At 38.1% G+C, this 26,026-nt stretch overlaps 1 protein-coding gene across 1 annotated transcript in view; it reads right to left on the bottom strand.

The window, feature by feature from the left end:
- Window positions 1–6,348: 6,348 nt before the first annotated feature.
- Window positions 6,349–26,026, bottom strand: part of CFTR (CF transmembrane conductance regulator) — a 165,265-nt gene continuing 145,587 nt past the window's right edge. The window contains exons 24-27 of the mRNA XM_014838463.3: window positions 18,058–18,147; window positions 10,021–10,193; window positions 9,290–9,395; window positions 6,349–8,086 (exon numbers count right to left, since the gene is read on the bottom strand). Coding sequence (XP_014693949.2) covers window positions 7,886–8,086; window positions 9,290–9,395; window positions 10,021–10,193; window positions 18,058–18,147 — 570 coding nt within the window. The 3' untranslated portion in view covers window positions 6,349–7,885. The remainder of the gene's footprint in view (window positions 8,087–9,289; window positions 9,396–10,020; window positions 10,194–18,057; window positions 18,148–26,026) is intronic.

Genomic DNA, 26,026 nt, shown 5'->3' with positions numbered 1-26,026 from the left:
ATTGAGAGAATTTTTTGCCAGTAGACCTACCTTGCAAGAAATGTTAAAAGAAGTTCATCAGAGAGAAGAAAAATGATATGTCAGAAACTCAGATCTACATAAAGAAAGGAAGAGCATCAGAGAATGAAAAAGTAAAGGTAAAGGAAAAACTTTTATTTTTCTTATTCTTAATTGATCTAATAGATTACAGCTGGTTCAAAAAACAATAGCAACAATATATTTGATTATGTATACTATGTATAGAAATAAGCTTATATATGCTTATGTATAAATGAAATGAATGACAGCAATGATACAAGGAACAACAGGGAGGAATTAGAAATATTTTATTATTATAAGATACTGACACTACCATGCAGTGGTGTAGTGTTTAAAGGAGACCAGGATTAGTTGTAAACATATGTTGCAAACTCTAAGGCAACCACTAAAAAAAAAAAAAGAAGAAGAAGAAGTATAATTGATATGCTAAGAAAGGAAAAAAAAACAAAATTATATAAAATGCTCAATTAAAGCCACAAAAGGGAAAAAAAGTCTGGAAGACAAAAATAGTAACAAAGAATAAGGGCAACAAATAGAAAACAGTAGAAAATCTGATAGATATTAACTAAACTATATCAGCAATCACTTTAAATTTCAATGGTATAAACACCAACTAAAATACAGAGATTTTCAGGGCCGACCCCGTGGCCAAGTGGTTGAGTTCGCGCGCTCCGCTTCGGTGGCCCAGGGTTTCACCAGTTCAAATCCTGGGCGCAGACATGGCACCGCTCATCAAGCCATGCTGAGGCGCCGTGCCACATGCCACAACTAGAAAGACCCACAACTAAAAATATACAACTATGTACTAGGGGGCTTTGGGAGAAAAAGGAAAAAAATCTTAAAAAAAAAAAAATACAGAGATTTTCAGAGTGGATCAACAAATAAGACCCAACTATATGTTGTCTACAAGAAACTAACTTTAAATATAAAGTCACACATTGATTAAAAGTAAAAGTTTGGCAGGGCCAGTCCAGTGGCATAGCGGTTAAGTTCACATGCTCTGATTTGGCAGCCTGGGGTTCACCAGTTCAGATCCCAGGCACGGACCTACACACTGCTTATCAAGCCATGCTATGGCAGGTGTCCCACTATAAAGTAGAGGAAGATGGGCACGGATGTTAGCTCAGGGCTAATCTTCCTACAAAAAAAGAAAAAAAAAGGAAAAGCATGGAGAAAATTAGAACATGCTAACAGTAATCAACAGAAAGTAAGAGTAGCTATATTAATTTCAGACAGAGCTGATTTCAGAGCAAGAAAGTTATTAGGGATAAAGAGGAGCACTCCATAATTATAAAGAGGTCAATACTCCAAGACAACATGCAATTCTTAATGTGCATGCACCTAACAACAGAGGTGCATGTATACACAAACTACATAACGCAAAACCTGACAGAACTGCGACGAGAAACTGCAATAAATAAATCTGCTATTCTAGTTGGAGACTTTAATACCCCTCCATCATAAATGGATGGATTCAGTAGATAGAAAATCAGTAAGAACAGAGTTGAACTCAACAGCACCGTTAAACAATTGGATATAACTGACATCTATAGACTACTTCATCCAATAACAACAGAATACACATTCTTCTCAACCTCACATGGAACATTCACCAAGGTAGATCACATTCCGGGCCATAGAACACCCTAACAAATTTAAAAGAATAGGAATCACATAATGTCTGCTCAGACCACAACAGAATTAAACTAGAAATCAACAACAGAAAGGTAGCTGGAAAAATCCCAGAATACTTAGAGATTAAACATTACACTTTTAAATAACATATATGTCAAAGAGGAAATCTCAACAGAAATAAAAAAACTACTTTGAACTAAATAAACATAAGAATGCAACTTACCAAAATGTGCAGCATGCAACAAAAGAAGTTCTTAGACAGAAATTTATAGCATTGAATGAACATGTTAGAAAGGAAGAAAGATCTATACTCAATTATCTAAGCTTCTAACTTAGAAAACTGGAAAAAGAAGTGCAAATTAAATCCAAATCAGGCAGAAGAAAAGAAATAAATATTAAAGCAGAAATCAATGAAATTTAAAACAGGAAATCAATAGAGAAAATCAACAAAACAAAATTTGGTGGTTTAAAAAGATCAATAAAATAGATAAGCCTCTAACTAGGCTAAGAAAACAAGAGAGAGGACATATTAGAAATGAAAGAAGAGAAATCATTAGTGATCCCATGGACATTAAAAGGATAATAAAGGAATACTATGAAAAACTCTATGCCCACAAATTTGATAACCTAGAAGAAATGAAGCAATTCCTTGGAAGACATAATCTGCTAAAACTCACACAAGAAGAAATAGACAATAGTTAAGATGGGTTCACTGGTAAATTCTACCAAATACGGAAGGAAGAAATTCTTCCAATTCCCTACAATCTCTTTCAGAAGATAGAAGCAAAGGAGACACTTTCTAACTCATTCTTTGAAGCCAGCATTACCCTAATACTAAAATTGACAAAGGCATTACAAGAAGAGAAAATTACAGAGCAATGTCTCTCACGAACATAGATGCAAAATCCTCAACAAAATATTAGCAAGTCAAATCTAACAATGTATAAAAAGGATTATACATCATGACCAAGTGTGATTTATCCTAAGTATGCAAGGCTTGTTCAGCATTTGAAAATCAATTAATGCAATCCATCACAAAGAAAAAACACAGGATCAAATCAATAGATGTAGAAAAGCATGTGACAGAACCCAATACCAATTTCTAAGAAAAACTCTCAGCAAAGCAAGAATAGAGGGGAACTTCCTCAACTTGAAAAAGAATAGCTAGAAAAACTCTTCAGCTAACATACTTAACGGTAAGAAACTTGAAACTTTGCCACTAAGATCAAGAGCAAAGCAACAATGCCCCCTTTTAACTGCTCTTGCAGCATCCTACTGGAAGTCCTAGCTAATGCAATTAAACAAGAAAAGGAAATGAAAGGTATAGAGATTGAGAAGGAAGAAATAAAACTGTGTTTGTTCATAGATGACATGATAATTTATGTAGAAAATCCAAAAGATTGACCAAAAAAAAAAACCCTCCGAAACTAAAAAGTGATGATAGCAAGGATGCAGGATACAAGGTTAATAAACAAAAATCAATCACTTTCCTATTTCTAGCAATGAACAAGTGGAATTTGAAGTTAAAAACACATTACTTGAGCACTCTCCAAAAATGAAATACTTAGACATGCAGCTAACAAAATATATATAAGATCTATACGAGGAAAACTACAAAACTCTGATGAATGAAATAAAAAAAGAATTAAATAAATGGAGATATTCCATGTTCATGGGTACGAAGACTCAATATTGTCAAGATGTCAGTAATTCCCAACTTGACCTGTGATTCAACAAAATCCCAATCAAAATCCCAGCAAGATATTTTGTGGATATCAACAAACTGATGCAAAAGTTTATATGGAGAGTATAATGACTCGGAATATCCAACTCAATATGGAGGGAGAACAAAGTCCAAGAACCGACACTATCCAACTTTAAGATTTTCTATAAAGTGACAGTAACTAAGAGAATGTATTATTAGCAAAAGAACACAGAGCCCAGAAATAGACCCACGTAAGTACAGTCAACTGATCTGTGACAAAGGAGGAAAGACAATATAATGGAGAAAAAGATAGTCTTTTCAACAAATAGTGCTGGAACACCTGAGCATCCTCATGCTAAAAATGAATCAAGACACACACCTTATACCCTTCACAAAAATTAACTCAAAATGGATCATAGAGCCAAATGTAAAATGCAAAACTTGTAGAGGATAACATAGAAAACCTAGATGACCTTGGTTATGGTGATGACCTTTTATATACAACACCAAAGGCATGAGCCACAAAAGAAAAATTGATAAACTAGACTTCCTTAAAATTAAAAACTTCTGCTCTGCAAAAGATAATGACAAGAGAATGAGAAGACAAGCCACAGACTAGGAGAAAATATTTGCAGAAGACACATCGGATGAAGAAAATATACAAAAGAATTCTTACAACTCCCCAATAAGAAATGAACAACTCAATTAAAACATGTGCAAAAGACCTGAGCAGACACCTCACCAAAGGAGATATACAGATGGCAAATAAGCATATGAAAAGATAGTCATATGTGATCAGGGAAACACAAATTAGAACAACAATGAGGGGCCAGCCCCATGGCCGAGTGGTTGAGTTCACGCACTCTGCTTGGGTGGCCCAGGGTGTCACTGGTTCAAATCCTGGGCATGGACACGGCACTGCTCATCAGGTCATGTTGAGGTGGCATCCCATATAGCACAATCAGAGGCACTCACAACTAGAATACACAACTATGTACTGGAGGGCTTTGGGTAGAAGAAGAAAAAAAGAAAGATTGGCAACAGATGTTAGTGCAGGTGCCAATATTAAAAAAAACCACACAATGCAATACCACCACACATCTATTAGAATGGCCAAATTCCCAAACACTGATAACACCAAATGCTGACAAGAATGCAGAGAAACAGGAACATTCATTCACTACTGGAGGGAACGCAAAATAGGTTAGCCCCTTTGGAAGACGGTTTGGTGGTGTCTTACAAAACTAAATATACTCTTGCCATGAGACCCAGCAACTGTGCTCCTTGGTATTTAGCCAAAGAAGCTGAAAACTTAACGTCTACCCAAATACCTGGACATGGATGTTTATTAGCAGCTTTATTCATAATTTCCAAAACTTGGAAGCAACAAAGATGTCCTTCTGTAGATGAATGGATAAATAAACTGTGGTACATCAAGACAATGGAATATTATTCTGCACAAAAAAGAAATGAGGTAACAAGTCATAAAAGCCATGGTTTTCACATCTCAAGGAGGAACTTAAGTTTATATTACTAAGTAAAAGAAGCCAATCTGGAAAGGCTACATACTGTATGCTTCCAATTATGTGACATTCTGGAAAAGGCCAAACTATGGAGACAACAAAAAGATCCATGGTTGCCATTGATTAGTCGGGAGAAAGGGATGAATTGGGTTCACCAAGAGTGAAACTTTATATAAACCATGGACTTTGGGTGACAAAGATTGTATCAAATGTACCACTTTGCTGTGGGATGTTGCCAGAGAGAAAGGCCGTGTATGTGTGGGAGGAGGGGGTACGTGAGAATTCTGTACTTTCTGCTTAATTTTGCTGTGATCTTAAAAATGCCCTAAAAAATGAAAGTTATTAATTTTTTAAAAAATGAACTAGAATAACTCGAATAGAGCATGCTCTGAGACTGCCCTCTTGGGGTCACATGTGAAAACAAACCTCTCCAAATGGGAAAAACAGGGTTGGAGGACTTGACATTCAGTAGGCATCTACTGTCCATCTAGCACACACTGACACCTGCGTTTTTCAAGAAGAAACTTTGCAAGGAAGAAAAGGGGACCAAAGAAGCCTCATCAATTAAAAATAGAGATTCGGACAAAGAAAAGCCCCCTAGGTTCCAGTGTCGAAATACTATTTCCCTTGATGAGATTTGCTCACTTATCAAGAGCTTTCAGACAGCTATCACTATTTCAATAAGCATTCAAATAAACAAATGGACCCTTGTGGAATATATATCTCTTTTTATTCCATAAGCCACCATTTTAAAACAAAAATAACCTCAAAAGTGTCCTAACTCATGAAAGCCTACACACAAAAAGATATTTGTACACCCATGTTCAAAAAAGCATTATTCAGCGTAGTCAAAAGGTGGAAGCAACCTAAGTGTCTATTGACAAATGGATAAACAAAATGTGGTATATACCCACAACAGAATATTATTCAGTCTTAAAAAGGAAGAAAATTCCAACATATGCTACAACACGGATGAACCTTGAAGACATCTTGCTAAGTGAAATAAGCTTTTTGTATTTGTCACAAAAGGACAAATACTATATTATTCCACTCATATGAAGACTTAGAGTAGTCAAATTCATAGAAACAGATGGTAGAATGGTGGTTGCCAGGGGCTGGGGGCAGGGAAGAACAGAGAGTTTTTGTTTAACGGCTATAGAGTTTCAGTTTTGCAAGACAAAAAAAGTTCTGTGGGTGGATGGTGATAATGATTGCACAACAATGTGAATGTAGTTAAAACGATGAATTGTACACTTAAAAATAGTTAAAATGGTAAATTTTAAGTTACGTACATTTTACCACAATCTAAAAAAAGAAATAATTTTTTAAGAGTGTCTTAATTCACGTGGGATTCTCAAGAAGCTATACCTAAAGGAAAGATTCATGTTTTGTGTTTCATGAACCTTAAAGACTGAAGGAACAGATAGAAGAGACACAATGAAGACATCTGAAAACAGCTAAGTTTCACACAAATATATGGATTTTATTGACAAATGACATTTTCTTATAGTAATAAATAGAATGTAATCTTAAGGGTTAGTTTGGACTTGGGAAGGCAGTGTGTCTGATAGGAGTGGTCAGATTTTGCGATACCATTTTCTTTAGAACCACATCTAAGAGGGAACCTGTGTGCTGGCTGGGAATCATACAGGTGTGCAACATTTGGGTCAGCCCTATGTCTCTCTCCACACCATTAAGGTAGTTCATGGCCCTTGGCCAATATCACCCTAGGTATTTTTCCCCCCACTTTTAACGTAATATATCATAAAAACAGTGCCATAAAAAGTCAATATTTCAAATATAAAAATTCTTTTATACAAATATAATTCATAATATAATCATTCTTAAAATACAGCCATTTATGAGTTTGAAACATTATTAAAATAAATATTTCCTAGAGAAAATTTCATTTGCATCACAAAATTATAAAACAGTAGCATATAAAACTAATTCATGATTGACTCTTCTTCAGCACGTCTCCCAATCTCTCTCCTACTCAATATATACAGTAGGAAGCGCACACAGCTAGCCTGAAAACTCACAATGTCACCCTATATGGACCTAGACCTTTGGATTTCATGTACATCTACCTGCAGCGCCCACAGCCTATCTGCCTGCACAATCTCTACCTGGAGCTTTTGTGGCAAGAAGAGTTTTTAAAGCATTTAAAAAAGCATTTTCCAGTCATCCTTCAGCTCAGAGGTCTTATGAGCTTGTTACTTTCTGGAAGCTGGGGAAAGGTATGTCAACTTCTGTACCAGGCAGCTATCCTGTCCCCCACATGGAACTGTAACAGCCCTTTGCCCAGTAAGGAATGTATTCTGATTATCTGAATTATTTGGATTCTTGGTAGAGCTGAATGGTACTAACCCTGATTTCCAGAATGAGGAAGTTCTCTCTCCTAACTAATGCCTAGATGTTACATGGTGCGTATTTCCACGGGCTGTCTTGTGACTCTCACAGTATTTGAATACTCTCTTGAAAATGGGACCGTCCAAATGCTTAGGAGACCATATAGTCGTGTTTTTAAGTATCTTGGAGAGAGGGGAGAAAAAGGGATATAATTTTATATAAACCACTAAAGTTTCCAGTTATTATTACTTAATCGTAGCTCTAAGTAGTATGATTATGGTTCCTCTCCAAAAATACAAATTAACAAGTTTCATTAAACAGCAAGTTGAACAATTAGCCCGGCTGACATTTATAGCCACCTTTCCAATTACTCCCAAAGGAAAAGGGTTTTGGGGAAAATCTGGCTTGCAAACTCAAGTGGTAAATCTTCAAGAATTTGAAGTATCTTTCACACAGTCTGATCACTGCCAGAAAGCCATTTATCCAGATCCATATGAACGTCTGAAATTCCTCTTACCAAAACTTTTCCTTTAAAAAAATAACCATTATTCATCCTTGTTTTCTGAGGCAGAAACTGTTCTCTCCTCCAACTCCATGAGTGAATGCCCTATGCAAACATCGGCACTGCCCTCTAAAGCCTTGTTTCTTGCACCTCTTCCTCCGTCTCCTCCTGCAGAGCAGCGATTTTGGATCGAGACTTGTGCTTGCTCGAGTTCCGATGGGGGAAGAGCTTCAACCGGTCCGAGGAGCTGATGGCCTGCTGGAAGAGGCTCTTCTCGCTCAGCAGCTTCTGGATGGAATCGTACTGCCGCACTTTGTTCTCCTCTATGACCTGCGGAAGTGGCTGTTAGTGAGATCCTGGACAGAAGGAGGGGCGGCCCAGAGCAAGGGGAGAGCCTGCCATAGGCGCAGAGGAAGAACAAAGCCAAAAAGAAAACTGTGTCCAGAGGCTTGCAGGCTGAACAGTCAGGGATATCTCATTTAACTGCTGAGTCCTGCTGCTTTACAGAGCTTCTACCATTTGTGAAATTAGCTGTAATTGTCTACTTAGCAACTGGAAGACTTTTTTGTTAAATAAGTATAGCAATGTGCTTCGTCAGAGAACCTTAGAGGAACTAAGTGTGCTTTGAAAACAAGCATAATTCCTGTTAGATCCTTTCTATATTACCTTCAAAAAGAGTGTAGGACCACAGCGTAATAGAGTTGAACTTCTTCAACAGTGGATTTGAAGCTTAACAATTCCATATTGGTCAAGATGTGCCTGAGTTTAATATGCCTCCTTCACATATTCAAGTTGAGCAAAGCCAAGGCCAGAGGATGGAAAAGCTTTACCCAATCTCCTGAACCTGACCACAGCAGGGCAAGAGGCTGTGAGTCTGTCCCCTAATTTGTCACTTGAAGCTTAGTAATAATAATGGTAATAACAATCCTTCAGTAAGGAAAGCATTTACCTCCAGGAGCCTCAAAAGCCTTAACAGTAATGATGTGATGCATCATCCCAGAACTTCCTTGTGACTAAACCTGGGGGAATTTATAAACGTCACTTCAAAGAATCTGTGACAGTTTTGAAAGCACAATGAGAAGGTGGTTGGGAGAGGCACTAATCTGAGCTCCAAATAATGACTAGAAAAATGAAATGAGCCTTTCAGCTACAGCATTAAAACCATACATCAGGTGGCAAGACAATCCAGGCCTGTCCTGCACTCCATCCAAGGGAGATTTAGTTATTGAAAGCATCAGGACTTAAGTCTTTCTTAAGACTTGATCCCCAAATAAAGGGCTCAAAAAAACATAGGTGTTCCAATTATTAATGTAAGTTAGTAATATGTCGCTATTCAGTAAATCCAACTTCATCTCATAGCTCAGATCAAAGTAAGAAAACTGTGCAGCTATTTTGAGTAAGGCTGGATAGCTGTATGACATATTTTTAAGAAGAACTTGCACATTGCTGTAATTTGCAGGAACTATCTCACATATGAGATTGTTATCCAGAATTAAAGGAGAAAAGAGATCCTAAGTAAATTATAACACTCACCAAAAATCGTTGACATTCCAACATGGCTTCTATCCTGTGTTCCGAGAGGATTACTGTGCAATCAGCAAAAGCCTGTTTTAGGGTTCTTCGAATGATTTGGTATGTTCTAGAAAAGTAAGAAAATACTGCATAAAAAATCACAGAACATTAGCAATCTGCCTTTATCCTTGATAACATAGCTATCATCCTATCAATTTAGTTCTTTAAATTACTTATCTTTCTTTAAATACTTTTAATATAATGTTGATACAGTGTCAGCCACAATCAGCTTTCCAACCATGGGGTAGAGTCTAAGTTTTCATAAATAAATAGGACACACACTTTGAAGAAAATTTCACAAATAAGTATATTTTTCATTATGTAGAATCACTAGCAGTTCTTTATTTTGTGCTATAAATATTTCATATGGTACAAAAGGGATTCTAAGGAAAATCACAAGGATCCAATTATACCTACGTAACTAAATATTTCATCATGCGCTGATAAGGGAGAAGAGTTTGCATGAAATTACACATTACACTCAGAAGAGAACACATGGCTCTTATACTAGGAAATAAGCACTTGTGCTCATGTCAAATAGTGACTTTTCCACTAAGCAATTATTTCATATTTAGAGGGCGGTCCTCCACTTGCAGGAATGCCAGCCTAATGGAAATTTGTGTCAATATGAAGTATGCCTCAATGATTCTGCTCCTGTCATGTTATTAAATAGTAGGGATTCTGAAACTCACATTGGATCTAAGTGAGCACTGGGTTCATCAAGCAGCAAGATCTTTGCCTTACTGAGAACAGATCTGGCCAAGCATATCAACTGCTTGTGGCCGTGGCTTAGGACATTGCCCCCATCCACAAGGACAAAATCAAGCCTCCCAGGAAACTGCTCTATCACAGATCTGAGTCCAACCTGCAGAAAAGAGAATGGGAAAAGACTGTGCTTAGAAAGGGTAGTTCAGATATCACAAGGTCAAAAACACTCAAGAGGCTGATGATCTAAAAAGGCACACAGGCGAGCCATCTCGTGGCATAGTGGTTAAGTTCACGCCCTCCGCTTCGGCGGCCCGAGGTTCACTGCTTCAAATCCTGGATGTAGACCTGCACACTGCTCATCAGGCCATGCTGTGACAGCATCCCACATACAAAACAGAGGAAGACTGGTACAGATGTTAGCGACAATCTTCCTTAAGTAAAAAGAGGAAGATTGGCAACAGATGTTAACTCAGGGCCAAACTGCCTCACAAAAAAAATAAAATAAAATAAAAAAGTAAAAGACATAAGGAGTTCTGAAAGCTTAAATTTCATGCCACCCCCTCCACTCTTGCTATTTGGGTTTGATTGAGCAAAAGTCTATATATAATCTTGGCAGCTCTAAAGCATCCATCTACGACTTGTTTCAGCTCTGTACTCGGTTCTTTCAGGAGATGTTCACTGGGGGCCTGTTATGTGCCAGGTAGCTTAGCCCTCACTCAGGAGATACACAGATGATTGTCTCCTGCCCTTGGGAAGTCTGAGATTTAGTACTGGGAGGTAAGATGCGCTCCCACCTATCTGTAATACAGGCAGAATGAGCTAATGGCCTTAAGAAAGACTCATGAGTTCGGTGATGAATTCAGAGATGGCCCACATCACCGTGTTTGTTCAGCAAATATTAACTACGTGCCCATGGTATGTATTGCAGACGATACTCCCTTCCTTGACTGGGTTTCTCATTAAAGCAATCTCATTTTGTGAGAATTCATTAATGTTTGAAAGAGTTTCTGAGATGGTAGGGAATATAAACGTCTTAATTAGACAAGTATGATTACTCTGATGGATCCCAGAAGACTCAAACATAAAACTACTTTCGGATCCAGGTAGCTGAGAATGTGAATAAAAGGATCCAGGGTGGGGAGTGAGAGGACCTATGTTCTTTCTTTGTCTTATTTTTGCTTTTTATTAGCTTCTGCCTGTGAACCTGCTACAGCCTCTCCCTTCTTAAAACAAAAACAAAACCCCTCACCTGCCTCCATGTTCTCCTTTAGCCATTATTTGGTATCTACCCCCTTCATCATCTAGAAATCTCAAAAAATTAGTGTGCTTCTGTTGTCTCCACTGCCTCACCCCACAGAACATCTTCTTCAAACATCTCTCCCTTGGCTTCTGAGAAACCACACACTCGATGACCATGTCTTCCTATTATCCTGTGTGGGCAACTCTCCCTCTTCCTCCCCCTTGAATACTACTCTTCCTCATTCCCAACTCTCCAAACTCTCCTATCTCATTCATTCCTAGGGTATCAACTACCACCGATCAGTAAATGATTTTTCAAATCTTTATTTCCAGCCCTAGGCATCTTCCAAGTACTTCATAAATCCTTCTTCTCTTTGCTAACTCTAGGGATCCTAGTCCAAGCCATCATTATCTCTTAAGCTTCATACTGTAAATCCCAAGCGGTTGATTTGTCAATTAACCACACAAATATCCCAGGGATACTTCTAAAATACAGGTTTGACTATATCCTCTCTCTGTTTTAAATCCTATGGTAGTTCTCCTCCTGACAGAATAAAACTGAGCTCTTTCACATGGCATTTAATGCACGAAGAATAGAGCCCCCTCCACTTTCACTTCCAGCTTGTAGTTCCCTACACACTATGACCTTCCAGGTTTGTGCCATTGCTTAGCCTAGAGTACCCTTCAGAATATCCCTGATCATCCTTTAGGGCAGTCAGGCCCCTAGTCATGGGAGTACTTTGGCAATTTCCCCTGTTAGACTGTCAGCTTCTTGAGGGTAAAGACAGGTGCTCTTTAGTTCTGTGTCCCTAGTGCCAATACTGGGCACATTGTCAGCCTCAACACATTCATTCATTTGTACAACAAATATGTACTGACCTCCTCAAATGCAGGCCAAAGACAACAAACACAGTTTTGATGAAGGATAAATGAATCCAAACTTAAGGAAGAATGAGAAATGAAAAGGGAGTGAGTGCTGGTTTCAGCTCTGCCAGTACAGTGTACGATCTAGAGCAAGTCACTTCACCTGTCTGCGTGCCGCAGTTTTCTCAACTTTAAGACTCTATAAAATCCCTTCAAAGTCAAATTATAAAATTAGAAGTTCCTTAATACTACTGGAGATATCAGTATTTTATTTCAGATCAATCAGTAATACTTGAAGATTTTTTTTTTTTTCAAATTAAATATCAAGAAAAGTACTGACTAAAGACCAGAGCTCTAAGTCAGACAGAAGTGGCTTTGAATCTGCACTCCACCGCTCATTTGCTGATGATGTCAGGTGTGGTACTCAAGTTTCATTTATCTCACCTGAAAAAAATGGGAGCAATAATCGTCTAGACTCCAAAGACTTGTAATTAGGATTAACTGAGATAATTTGTGGAAAAAGGTTGCCACAGGATGTGGCACAGGGTGAGCACCTAATCCATAGTAACTATTAATATTGTTGGAGCCTGGGAAATTCCAAGGTCACGGGCCAGGTCACTGAAACACCACTCTGGTATGATAATAAGATTTGTAAGACTTTCCCTTCACTAGTTGCCTTGTGAAGTAAGTTAGCAGGAAGTACTACAATATTATTAATTTATATCACACCCCTAGTTACAAGGTTGAGATTTTGGTAAGAATGTTGCACTATGTATCTTCCCATTAGATTCACACCCATCGTACACTAATTTCCTAAGGTCATACCAGGAAAGCTACTTTACTGTCATACTTTGCACTTCCCTGTGATAAAGAGCTGTGCAAAGTGTGTTTTTACCCAAATAAAACTATTTCTTTACTTCAAGTAAATAATTAAGCACCTAAATACGTATCACTGTCAATATTTAGAGAACAAAATTGTAAAAAATGAATGACAGACACAGACCAATTTAGGGTGTATTTTGCAACATTCCTATCTCACTGTTTGACTCACTATCAAATATAGTAAAAATATTTTAAAATCATATTCACGAGAGAAAGGTCAATAGAAGTTAGTAAAACTTTAAATTTTCAAGTCAGTTAACATTTAACAAATTTATTAATTACCAATTTTCTGCCAGATACTGTGATAGGCTACAGTGAGAAAATGGGAAGCAAGATAGACTAGTAATTGTTTTTTAAAAGATACAGTTATTGTTACCAACTCTCTGTGCTGATAAAAATGGTTTAGATTAGCCTCCTAATTGGATGTAAATGACTTCTTAGTCATGGATTCCTTCACAGACTCTTAATGAGAATTTACTAAATTCTAGGCTCCACAGCAGACTGGGGAATTCAAAGATGAATAACACTAGGTTCTGCCTTGAAGGAATTCATGGCACAGATAGAGAGAAAAATAATAAGTGGGAAATTACTGTTCAAAGAGATAAGTGCTATGGGGGGAGGGAGAACGGAAAGGGAAATTTCTATAGATCATCTAATTTAATGATCTTCAACAGCACAATCCTGTCAATGTAAATACATGCTCATATATATTCCCAATATAAACTTATTTTTACTATAAAAGCATCAACAGTTTGTGGCTAGAAAGACCTTTAGGACAAGAAAATTTGCCAGATTTATGTGGTTGAACTAACAAATCATGGGTACTTCCAACCCGCTATTTACAAAGAACAAATTTTGTTTTGTGACATGTCAAACTAAAAAATGTATTACAGTCTGTGAAGGACCAGGCATTTTCTTCAAAATGTTGACCTTTGCTATTGCTGCACCCCGGAATGTTATGGAGCAAGTCTCCTCTTGTAGCAAGGAAACATGAAAAAAATTGGAAAAGTGAATTGTGGTTGGAGAGAATAGTCCATTAGTAGGCAGTTACAAAAATAGAAACTGTCAACTCCTTTAGACACTCCTTTTGCTACTCTGCAAGTTTTTCAGGGCAAATTTTAAACTTAAAAGGCCACTATTTCTGCTATTTAGCTTGCTCTCTAAAATAGCTTACCTGACTATCAATGCATAAGGAAGGAAACTATTTTATAAGTAATCTAAAAGCAAACAATTACCAAAAAAGCCTTCATTCTAAACCCAACAGACATGGGACTTAGACACTGAGATAGCTCGCTGTGGTGAAAGAGCCTGTGAACCAGAAGTCAAGGCATGCAGCTGTTCCTGCATCCACCAACAACGTCAGCCAAGCCCCTCAGACTTCTCAAGGCTGTGTCCTCACCGCTAATGGTCACACCAGTTGTGTATCAATCACAAGGCTATTACACATGGATCATTTATTTATTCACTTAAATAAAAGAATCAAATCTTTCATTTATTCATTCAATCAATCAATATTTATTGAACACCATCAATGTGCTCAACACTACTCTAAACACTGAAAGTACCACAGTGAATAGGACATCATCCCTGCCGTCAAGGAACTTACAGTCTAATGGGGGACATAGACAAGTGAAGAGGTAAATCTCTATCCTGTGTGAAGAAAGCTGTGAAAGGGGTGGAGGTATAGGGTACACCTATGAGGACCTCCTCCCTCAGACCTGGAGCATCAGGGCAGGTTTCTGGGAAGAAGTGATATGTAAAGAGAGGCTTGAATGATGAGTAGGAGCAGACAGTGAAGGGTGCATACAGAGCATGTGAAAAAGGCTCTGGAGAACAGAAAGATCATGGAGCCTCAAGGAAACCTAATAAATTCAGTATAGCTGGGTCACGGTAAGTGGGGGAGGTTGGGGAGTGAGTTTAGAGAGACAGGCAAAGACAAAATCATGAAGGACTTTGTAAGTCACCTTAAGCAGCGTGGACTTTTCCAAAGGGCAATAAGGAGCCATAGGAAGGGAAGAAACGAGTGATCGGATGCAGGGTTTAGAAAAATCACCAGAGCTGCAAAGAGCAGAATGAACTTCAGGGAGCCAATGAGAGGGAAATCAGCCAGAAGCCTATTTCAAAAATCCACATAAGAATTAGTAGTGTTGTCAGGTGAGGATGGAGAAAAGTGAATACAGACAGATATTTGCAGAAGACAGCCTTCACAGGATCTGATACGCGGAGACAGGCAGAGAAGTCCTAAGTCAAGGATGCATCCCAGGTCTTGGCTCTGGGCATTTGGAGGGTGGAGATGTCATTTGCTGAGATTAGGGACACAGGACAGCTGTGTGGGTGGGGCAGCTAGGAAACTCACTTATATGGACATAAGGTGCTTGTCCATGCTGAGATGTCAGGTAGGCAGCTCTGGGAACAGGCAGACTGGGGAGTCATCAGCATATAAGAATCAGTTAGAGCCAAGAGGATGCATGAAATTTCCCAGGAAGAATAAGTAAAAAAGACAAGAATTAGGATTCTGTCAAACAACAACATTTAAGAGGTGGCCAGGTGAAGACCAGATGGAAATATGATTAAATAGCTAGCATTTACTTAGTACCTACTATTGCCAGGCACCGGGCTGGGCTCATTATGTGCATAAGCCTAAAAAGTTACAGCAACCCTACCAGTTTATTGGGCCACAATGCTAGGGGTCTTTTTTTTTTTTTTTTTTTTCAGTCTCTTTTGAGATTCTCTTTGGTCTACACAGCTGGTAAAGTCAGTGCTCCTGGGGAGAAGCTATCTGGCCTTGAGTCATTTTGGGATGGGGAAATTAGACCATCTCAGTTGTAGATCTTAGATAGAAACTATCTTTCCCTCTCTTGGACTTGCTTTAAATTGATCCAAAGAATGCCAAGGCACAGAGGGCCAAGATGAAGGTGTGGGCCAAAGGCAGAAAGGAAAAGGAAGCTGTTTGGTCCAGCATTGCTTCTAAGCCTTAGAGCTAGTGCTGAGGCACAATCCTCACAGCTTCACACAATCTAGTCCAGGTTAGCAAGGATGAGGTTTCACACTGGAGTTCGGGTCTAAATCCAAGCTAGGAATAAAGTGTTTCTCATCCTGGCATTGTCATTGCATGTGCTTTTGATTTTCACTTGGGGGAAAGGGGAATTATAAAAGAGGCACTATTGGGCTAAGATTCAGGTGTTTGGCTATCTGCCGTTACTCAGTTCATTTCCCTCTAGAGACTCGAGTCACACCCAGGTCCCAGAGAGCACTATGTGAGATGACGTACATCCTGGTTGGCCCTGGACCATCCTGGTTTGCATCTTTTGTCCCAGTGTACTACCCGGTTTAGAGATGGACACACCTCAAAAAGTTCCTGTTTGGATAAGTTAAATGATCAACAATTTGGGACTAAAGCCCAGACCCTGTAACTTTTAAACCAAAGCCTTTTCTACTTCTCTGGGCTGTTGCTTGCTTGTTGGTATATCATTCTCAGGCCTCCTCAACAAAAACTTATCACTACTACTCAAAGCACAAGACGTGAGTGTAAGGACAGCATCATCATCTCTGTTCATGCACAATAAATCAGTAAAAAGATATACCTAAATATGAGTAGATCAAATAAAAATCTAAACACGTAAAATTTTTGCCTTATATTGGTATTTAAAATCTTAACTATGTATTCTAAAGTTTCAGATTACTTTTACAATCCTGATTTCCTGTAAATTTTATTCTGACTTGGCAATACTTGGAGGTTTTATAAAGTCTAATGTCTTCCTTCCCAAGTTTCTCTCCCACCACTTTGTGTTCCTATAGTTCATTCTCTGAAGTCACATCAAAGATCTTAAAATGTGTCATTTGCAATTTAGTTAATGTTTTCTTTAAAACCCCTGTTTGTTGGGTAATAAGGAAACTTTGATAATGAAAACGGTTAATCTAAGAGTATTTTATTAGGGGCATGTTAAGGTTGGGCACTCAATGAGTGAGTGTTTAACACTCACGGGCATTTCAAGGCTCCTGGCAAGATCCACTCTGAAGGGAGGTAGAAAAGAAAAGAACATGCTGGATAAACAGAACTGGGCTAAAATAAGGACCAAAAATGTGGGAAACAGTGGAATAAAGTTGTTCTCTAAGAAGACCTTTGAATCTCAACATTCTTGGGTCCCATAATTGTAGCCTGCCACCATCCAGGGCTGTGGACCTAAACCTCAAGTTTAATGAAATACAACAATTCATGTTCTCCTTTTCTTTAACATAATGCCTATATTTCAAGAACTATCAGTTTACAGTTAGCGTGTTCTGTTAAGGGAACCAAGAATTTTACTCTAGCTCTCCCCTAGACCTAAATTCCTCCATGTAATGCCTTCAATTATAATGAATCACCTGTTGAGTAAAGTCAAGGTATTATTTAGGAATTGTGATTCCATTTTAATCCATATATTTCCCGTATCGTGTCCTAATGACCTCAAGGAATGGAGTATGCCACATCGAGGTCATGTGGCATTTTGCCTGGATGTGCTCATAGCCACATCCCCTAAAGGCAGTTGACTCCTGGAGACTTCTAGAGAAGGCTACAGTAATTTGCAGATTCTCTAGAATGATCATCATCCTTCTGTGCTAAACCCATGCTTCCCAGAGAAGTATATCATGTCAACCAAAGCTTCTTCCTTGTGATGGGAAAGCTTAAGAATCCAGACAGGGAGTAAATGAGAAGATTTAGAGAGATGGTCCTTTGTATCAGGAATAATCCTGGTGTGCTGTAGGTACCTGGGTCTCTCCTAGGTCGCGTGTCATTGATGCATATTGGTTGGGATGAAGGGAAAGGAATGCTATCTCTGGGGCCTAACAGCTGGAGACTTACCACTGAGGAGAGGGGTAGATCTAATCCAAAGTACTGGGTGCCCCTATTATATTAGAGTTCTCCACTTTAAAGTTACACACACACACGCACACACACACACAAAGGTAAGTGTGTAAAATTATCTCAGCTATGACAACCACCCTGTGTATGTATGAGTTACCTTTTTCAAAATTATTTCAGTTAGCATCCTTACCTCATCTGCAACTTTCCATATTTCTTGATCATTCCACTGTCCATAAGGATCCAAGTTTTTTCTAAATGTTCCAGAAAAGATAAATACTTTCTATAGTAATAAAAAAAGAGGAAAGCATGAAAACCTAAACATCTTTGTATTTTTCCCTTGTTTTATTGCAAAATATTTCAAGCAGGAAAAAAAATTTTTAAATAACATAACAAACACCCATGTACTTACCATCCATTTTTCTTAAATTTTACAATTTTATCATACTTGCTTTGTATCTTTTTTAAGAAATAAAATATCACAGCTACCTTGGAAGCCCCTTGTGAACATTTGTCTGATCCTAATGTCCTTAGCATAAAGAAACTAAGATCATTGTGAGTTGTGTGAAATTAACATTTTTTAATTCTTAGCAATATTCCTTATTATACACAAATAGAAAATTAAACAGAAAATTATAAGTTTATGAATTATAATTAATCTGTTAGAACAAATTCCTATTTTGTTAATGTATTTTCCTTGGATTTCTTTGATAAACCTAGCCTCCTAAGGGATATTGAAAGTGCTTTAATTTACAGACACTTATTTAAACACACATGTTCATCTGGTCTATTAAACCAAGGCACACCTCTCCTTACACAACTAGAGGCACAGGAGAGGGCCACAACTGAGAAATCAGTGAAAGAGCGGAAACCAAATATTTGTTTAACGTAATTCACCTTACAGATGGGGAGGGAGGCAGATGAGATTGATCCTATGAAGTGACAAAATGACAGTCTAATTCCCTGCAAAGAGCACTGTGAAACCATTACCCTGAGACGCTCTACTGGCCACACTACTGTCTACATAGGTCTGCCTGTTTGACTAAAAAAAAGGTTTTTAAAAAAATCGCAGTCTCACTGGGAAATGCGGATGTAACATTATAATACTTAGTTCCCTCTTTGTGCATATGGGTGAACTGAAAATATTTTTGATGTTAACGTTCACAATGATTCTTTGCCTTTTTTTTTTTTTTTTTTGCCTTTGGGTAATAATATCCAGTAAAGAGAATTAAGAACTAAATTTGTTGAAGCCTTAGTTTTCACAAATTTCCTTAGACTGAGAGAGAATGCTCAGGCCCATCTGATCTGTAAGGAACTGCACAAGCCCCGTCTACTCCAGATTACTGGTGTCTGTGCCTCTCAGGCAGAATAAGAATATGCTCACCACAGCAGCCAAGTTCAAGGAGGGTCACATTAGAGACTTCATCCCCCAGGGCATAATTTATGACATAAAGAATAAAGTTGTTGCCTAATACCTCAGGAACCCTCTGGAGTGGGCAACAAGAAGGTTAATGCTGGTATTTCTTAACTTGCATCAAAATCATACTCCTAAGGGGTGCCTACATTGCTTTACAGAAGTGGTTATAAGAGATGAATATATGACTCATAAGATCCTAAGCTATGATGGATGTATTTACGCATCCTCCTCCAAGCTTCTGAGTATATGAAAGTAATCTCCAAATAAGTGAAGAGAGCAGACAAAAGGCATTACTGGGGAATTCTGATAAACTAGAGAATTAAACTAGAAGTGGCTTTGAGAACTCCAGTCAATCCATTATTTAAGCAATTTGGTTTATTTAGCATCTATAGTTCAAAAGTTTGCCAACGGAATTTTGCCATTTACTTCTCTTTTTTTTTTTTAACATTTTTTCTTTTCATAGTGTGGTTCTTTACATAAAAGATTTCTAGCATTATTGAGAAAGACAAGAGGTAACAACTCTGAGGGTTTACCAAGTATCAGATAACATATTATGTGCTTCGGAAAAGTTATCTCCACTTGGAACTAAATGGCTAGAATTCAGAGCTCCAGTTTACGGCAAGGCTCGCCACACACCAGGTAAGGCTCATTACGTGCATTATCTCTTTTCATCTTCATATCAATCTAATGAAATCGATCCTATTATTGCACATGAAGAAATCACAGCCGAGAGAAGTTAAGTGACTTGCCCAATGTCACTTAGCTAGTAGATAACAGAGCTGGAATTCAAACCCAAAGATGTTTTTCTCCAAACGTATGCTCCTCACCACCACAACAAAATGCCTCAAGTCCTATGCAGACCCGTTTTTATTCCTGATCTGGAACTCAGGAATGATTAAAAGTTGGGCAGGAGCAGCTTGCTGGGTCCATAAGGAGTCTGTCAGTGCTCGGCAGCATAGTCTTTATTTAAGCGCTGCTATCCATCCGTCTGGCCGCAGGCTCAGTTCCTGCACTGTGAATGGAGAGGCTAGCTTACTCCTCTATGCAGGACCTGATTAGAAGGGTTTTATATGGGCTACAGTGTCTTTGTAATTTTCAAGGACACTTACACATTGAACGGAACAGCACAATAGGAAATTTTACTTTGGCCAAATGGAATAATGCCATTATTCTGGAGGACTGTGAGTGGAGGCCAAAGGTGTCATAATATCAAAGCTGACGCAGAAGTTATTAGAGGCAGTATGGTTTGCAAAGATGCAATAGCAATGCAGCTCCGTGTATCTATGAACAGGAACCCAACTTCTTCGAGCCTCGGTGTTCTCATTGCAAAAGGGAGAAATGCCACCTTTTTCTCAAATCTACTCTACCTCCAGGCTTTCCCAGTTTGATACGTGGCACCTTTATTTCCTCAGTCCAGAAACTTTGGAGTCATCCATGACTTATCTTTCTCCCTGATCCTCTCAAATGGAATCAGTCGTCAGCCTTGTGGGTAGTTTTCCCAAATGTATCTCAAATCCATTTATTTCTCTATCTCTTCTGCTACCACATAGTTCAAGCCACCTATCTCTCTCTCTGGAACACTGCAAGAAACTCCTAATTGATTCCTTTCCTTTCACTCTTGCCTCCATTCCAGTCCATTCTCATTTAGCAACCAAAGTAATCAATACAGTAGTCCCCTCTTATCCACGGTTTCTCTTTCTGTGGTTTCAGTTATCTGTGGTCAACCACGGTCCAGAAGCAGATGATTCTCCTTCTGATGTACTGTCAGGTCAATAATAACCTAATGCTATGTCACAATGCCTATGTCATTCACCTCACTTCGTCCCATCAGGTAGGCATTTTATCATCTCACATCATCACAAGAAGGGTGGCTACAGTACAATAAGATATTCTGAGAGAGAATACATTAATATAACTCTTATTACAGAATATTTTTATAATTGTTCTATTTTATATTTAGTTATTATTGTTAATCTCTAATTCACAAAGTAAATTTTATCGTAGGTATGTATGTTTGGGAAAAAACATGGAATATATATGGTTTGGTACTATCCATGCTTTTAGGCATCCACTGGGTGTTCTTGGAATGTAACCCCCAACAGATAAGGGGAGGACCACAGTAAAAGTATAAATTGAATCATGTCATTAACCTTTTAAAAAACCTTCAATGACTTTCCGCTACACTCAGGGCAAAGTGTAAAATCCTTAAAATGGCCTACAGGCCCTACATGGTTTAGCCCCTTCTGCTTCTCGCTCAGTTAGTGCCCTTCTCTACTCCCCTCCCTTTTTCACTCCAGCCACATGGCTTTCTTTCACTTCCTCAGGTCTTCATACGCTATTCTCCCTGCCTGGAAATCTCATCCCCTATGTTCTTCCCATGACCAACTATATCCTTCAGGCCTCAAATTAAATGGCACTTCCTCAGAGGCATCTTTCTTGATCCTCAAAACCAAATAAGGCCCCTCAATATGTAATATGACAATACCTGTACTTTACTTGCATAGCTTATAGTGAGTATTAAAATTATGTATGCAATTGTGAGCATTTTGTTTTTAAGGGCCATCTCTTCTCCTAGACCATAATAACATTGCTGTGTGCCCTGTCATTAGCTCATAGCTTTGTACATAGCATATGCTCAACAAGTGTTCCCTGGATAAATGGGCTGATGTAAATAAATAATAATAAGTAAAATAAGAAGTAAAAATAAGAAGTAAAATAAGTAGTAAGATGTAAAATATAAAAATAAGAAGTAAAAAAAAGAAGTAAAAATAAGAAGTAAATAGGGGCCGGCCCAGTGACGCAGCTAAGGTTAAGTTCGCACGTTCCGCTTCGGTGGCCCGGGGTTCAATGGTTCCGATCCTGGGTGCAGACATGGCACCGCTTGGCAAGCGAAGCTGTGGTAGGGGTTCCACATATAAAGTAGAGGAAGATGGGCACAGATGTTAGCTCAGGGCCAGACTTCCTCAGCAAAAAGAGGAGGATTGGCGGCAGTTAGCTCAGGGCTAATCTTGCTCAAAAAAAAAAAAAAAAGAAGTAAATATAAGAAGTAAAAATATAAAAACAACATTGTCAGAGTTCAGCACATTTATTTTTCTTCCTTCTGGAAGAATAGCTACTACAATCCACAGTCTTTCAAGGAATAATTCTAACAACCTTTATTATTGCTTGAGAAATGATATGCTTAACTTTTTCTCAGAATACCCTATAATTTATATGTAATATTTATCAAATGTATGGCAATATATTATATATTAATTTTATTTAAAATAGATATATATTCAAAACTATGAAGGAAGAAAGATGTTCATTGAAATTAGACATCCGAAAGCTTTAGATGTGGTGGATTTGATACCATTCAGAAATCCCGTAGGTCTTTTGTTTGCAGTTTATTGTCTAGCATTAAAGTAATACTTTAATTTTAATTTAAACAAAATTAACCGAATGAACTGGTTCAGTTAGAATTCAATTTCATACAATTACTCAAATAACCCGTTTGACTTACAAATAGTATCTGGCTCTCCCTTGCTTCCAGGGGTGCCAGTAGGTGTCTTAGTTCTGTTTTCTAAACTGTTGAAGTTTCCACAAACCCAGCTGAGAGGTCTTTGGAGGTCACCTACATCCTTTTTCCTGGTTTACAAATGAAACAACCAAGGCCCTGAGAAGTTATATGACTTGGCCAAGGTGGCACAGTCAGTCTGATTGTGCAGGAAAAATCAACTTGAAACTATAAATCACAATGATCCTCTATCTCTCTTTTAGGAAACCTCACCAATCGGAAAATTAGGATGTGCAAATATTCGATATTTATTTAATGTCAGGTATGTATGGTTTAAAGGGCAATTCTTTGGATTCAAGGAAGAATAGAGTGGACCATTGTTCACTGCCTGACTAATCTCTTTCCTGAAACTGACTCTTCAACTCCTCAACTCAGTGGAGAGAGCCGAGCCTACACGGAGTGCACAGAGCTCGTCACATATCACTGTAACAGGCATCATGCTTTAGCTGTGGATGTTAAATGAAAAGAAAAGAAGCAATTTGACTTCTGTGGGGACTGAATGTAATATAAATTAAATAAGTGAGAGGAATGTCTCATCCTTAAGTGTACAGTGCTGTTTTGTTTTGACTCAGAAAGGAAATATACATATATATATATATACCATGCATAGTTCTATTAAAATTGTGGCCCAAATGCTTATAAGCATCACAGTGGCTATGATCTCACCTTTGGGCAATGTCTGCAAAGTTTTATTATAAGTTGAATCTGTACAAGAAAAATCCATCCAATTTGAACAAATCGAGATCTTAAGGCTGCATGATAGAATGTCTAAAAAAGAAGTGTTGCTTCGCCTCTAAGACTATCTATCAATGAGAACAAGGTGAATGAAGTATTTATTAGTCAAAAGTGTTTATAGCAAATACAGAATAATTTTAAGTTAATGTACATATCATTTATTTGTAAGTAAATAATTATATGTAAGATGTTAAAATTATCGTTTCCTGTAAAGTTATTTAATATCTCACAACCTCTTACACTACAACTTGTTAGTATATACTTTTGCAGAGATAGCATTCAAAAAGTGATTTCCAGGCCTGACCAAACTATCAAAAATTTCAAATTTATAGGCTCAGAAATAGTACGATTGTATTCCACTAATATCCATACTAGTTATTTTTCTCTTCTCCCTTGAATTCAGGACTGCAGTCACACTGTCCTCTCATTGCAGTCCAGGCTCTTATCACATCACAGCTGGAGAGTTTCTTAGCCCACCTCCCTGCTTCTCATTCTGCCTGAATGAGAAGTCCTCTCCTGAAGTCCACTCTCCACCTGCTGCTGGCAGCAGCATACTCTTGTACCACCCTTTCACCATCCTCTTCCTACTTCAAAAAGAGTCAGCCCATTCCTCACAGGGCCATTTCAGTACTTGTCAAGTCTTTCCCTCCTTCTCTTAATACTTCCTAACATGTGACCTCCTCTGCTCTTTGTTTCCAACACTTTCCACTTCCAATCTCTGTACTTGTTCATAACATTCCCGTCTGGAATCCTGAAATAGTCTCTCCACGACTCCCTGCCCTGAACCTTTCTAAAACCTACAAACTTTATGATCCTTTATGGTCCACCTTAATTATCATCTTTTTTGTGAAATTGTCTATTCTCATTTGTTCATTCATAAAGCTATTTCCAATCCAATCCAAAGATGAAGGGGACATGATACCCTGTCTTCAAGGAACTATAAATAATAGTAATCACCACCACAACACAGTGTATTGTACTTAGTACGTGCCAGGGAGTAGTCCAAGTACTTCTACTTATTACTTGACTCATTTAATTCTCACAAAAACCTAGTGAAGTAGCTGCTACCATTATACCCATTTACAGACAAGGAAACTGACACTCAGAGTAATTAAATAACCTGCCTAAAATTACAGAGCTATTAAAATCCAGCCACTGGTAGAACCACTGTCTCTTGTAAAAGATATCAAGCATTTAGAGACTCAGCCCAAAACAATGTATATTGATTTCCTACCATGCAAGCTATTGTGTTATGTGCCACATAAGATATAGAAAAAGTAGTAAGAAAAAAAATCTACATTTTATTTAGCATTTTATTAGTCTTTTTGCTAGTCTTCTTTGATTGTTGATGATTTTGTGTTTAAATCTTGCTTCCTTAAGTATAATGTCTGCACAGTGTTTATAATACTGAGTGGACATTAAACAAATACACAGGTAATTCTAATACAAGACATAAGGAAGTGCCAGGAGAGGTTTATAAACAAAGTTCTAGATCCTATCCGGGACAGGGATGTGAGAGTGGAGAGTTGGGGTTAGACTCAGGATTGATGGGGGAAGGGAGGGAGTCAGAAAGGCCACCTGGCAGAGTTTAACATTCGAGATGCCAAAGGGACTGTGGCGAAGGAAGATCACCTCAGACTGAAGTGCATGAACAGAGGAAATGAGAGAAAAAAGGGAGGTATCTTTCATGGAACAGTAAGTCCAGCTTAAGTGAAACTTAAAGGTGCCCAGGTGTAAAGAGTGGTGGATCTGACAGGAAAGGTGGGGCTAGGACCGATTGTCAGGGACCTAAACCACAAATTGAAGAATCTGGACTTTATTCAGTGAAGAAAGATTTTTCTAAAAGGTTTTTGACTTGGCAAACCCCCAAATAAGAATGTTGCTTCAAAATTTTAATTTATGTGCAACATATAATGGAGAGACGCGAAGAAGATGAGAACAGAAGCACAGAGTGGGGATAGAAAAGAGGGAAGGATACAGGGACAAGGTGGAAGTAGAGACAACAGGGCTTAGGGCTGGATTCTTTTTCATAATTTACCCACAGCACTCCCTGACTAGCCTGTGTCTTGACCCATAACTATACTTAATTACCTATATTTAATTTAGCATTCTGGTTTCTTCCTTTTATCTCTGACCTATAGCAATGAGTATAATTTTGAGCTTCTCATTGGGTCCCATTGATTGGGACCTCAATGCCTTTTACATAACTATAAATCTAAGGTACTTATAGCTTTAAGCACCAAAAAGAAGCTTAATAACTAATTATTAAATTGTTAATTATTGTTAAACTGAATGAGAACTGCTGCACTTCCAGTTTCCTTGTTTAGAGCTACAGATACTTGTTTTGCCCTATCTGATATCCCTCACAGCAAAAGATGCTCCAACTCTGTGGTGGAAGTCATATGTGGGCACAATTACTTTCAGACCATAATATCTCATTGCAAGAATAGGGCT

The sequence above is a fragment of the Equus asinus genome, chromosome 1 (genome assembly GCF_041296235.1).
Source record: "Equus asinus isolate D_3611 breed Donkey chromosome 1, EquAss-T2T_v2, whole genome shotgun sequence".
NCBI lineage: Eukaryota > Metazoa > Chordata > Mammalia > Perissodactyla > Equidae > Equus > Equus asinus.
This window is presented reverse-complemented; position numbering and strand designations above follow the sequence as displayed.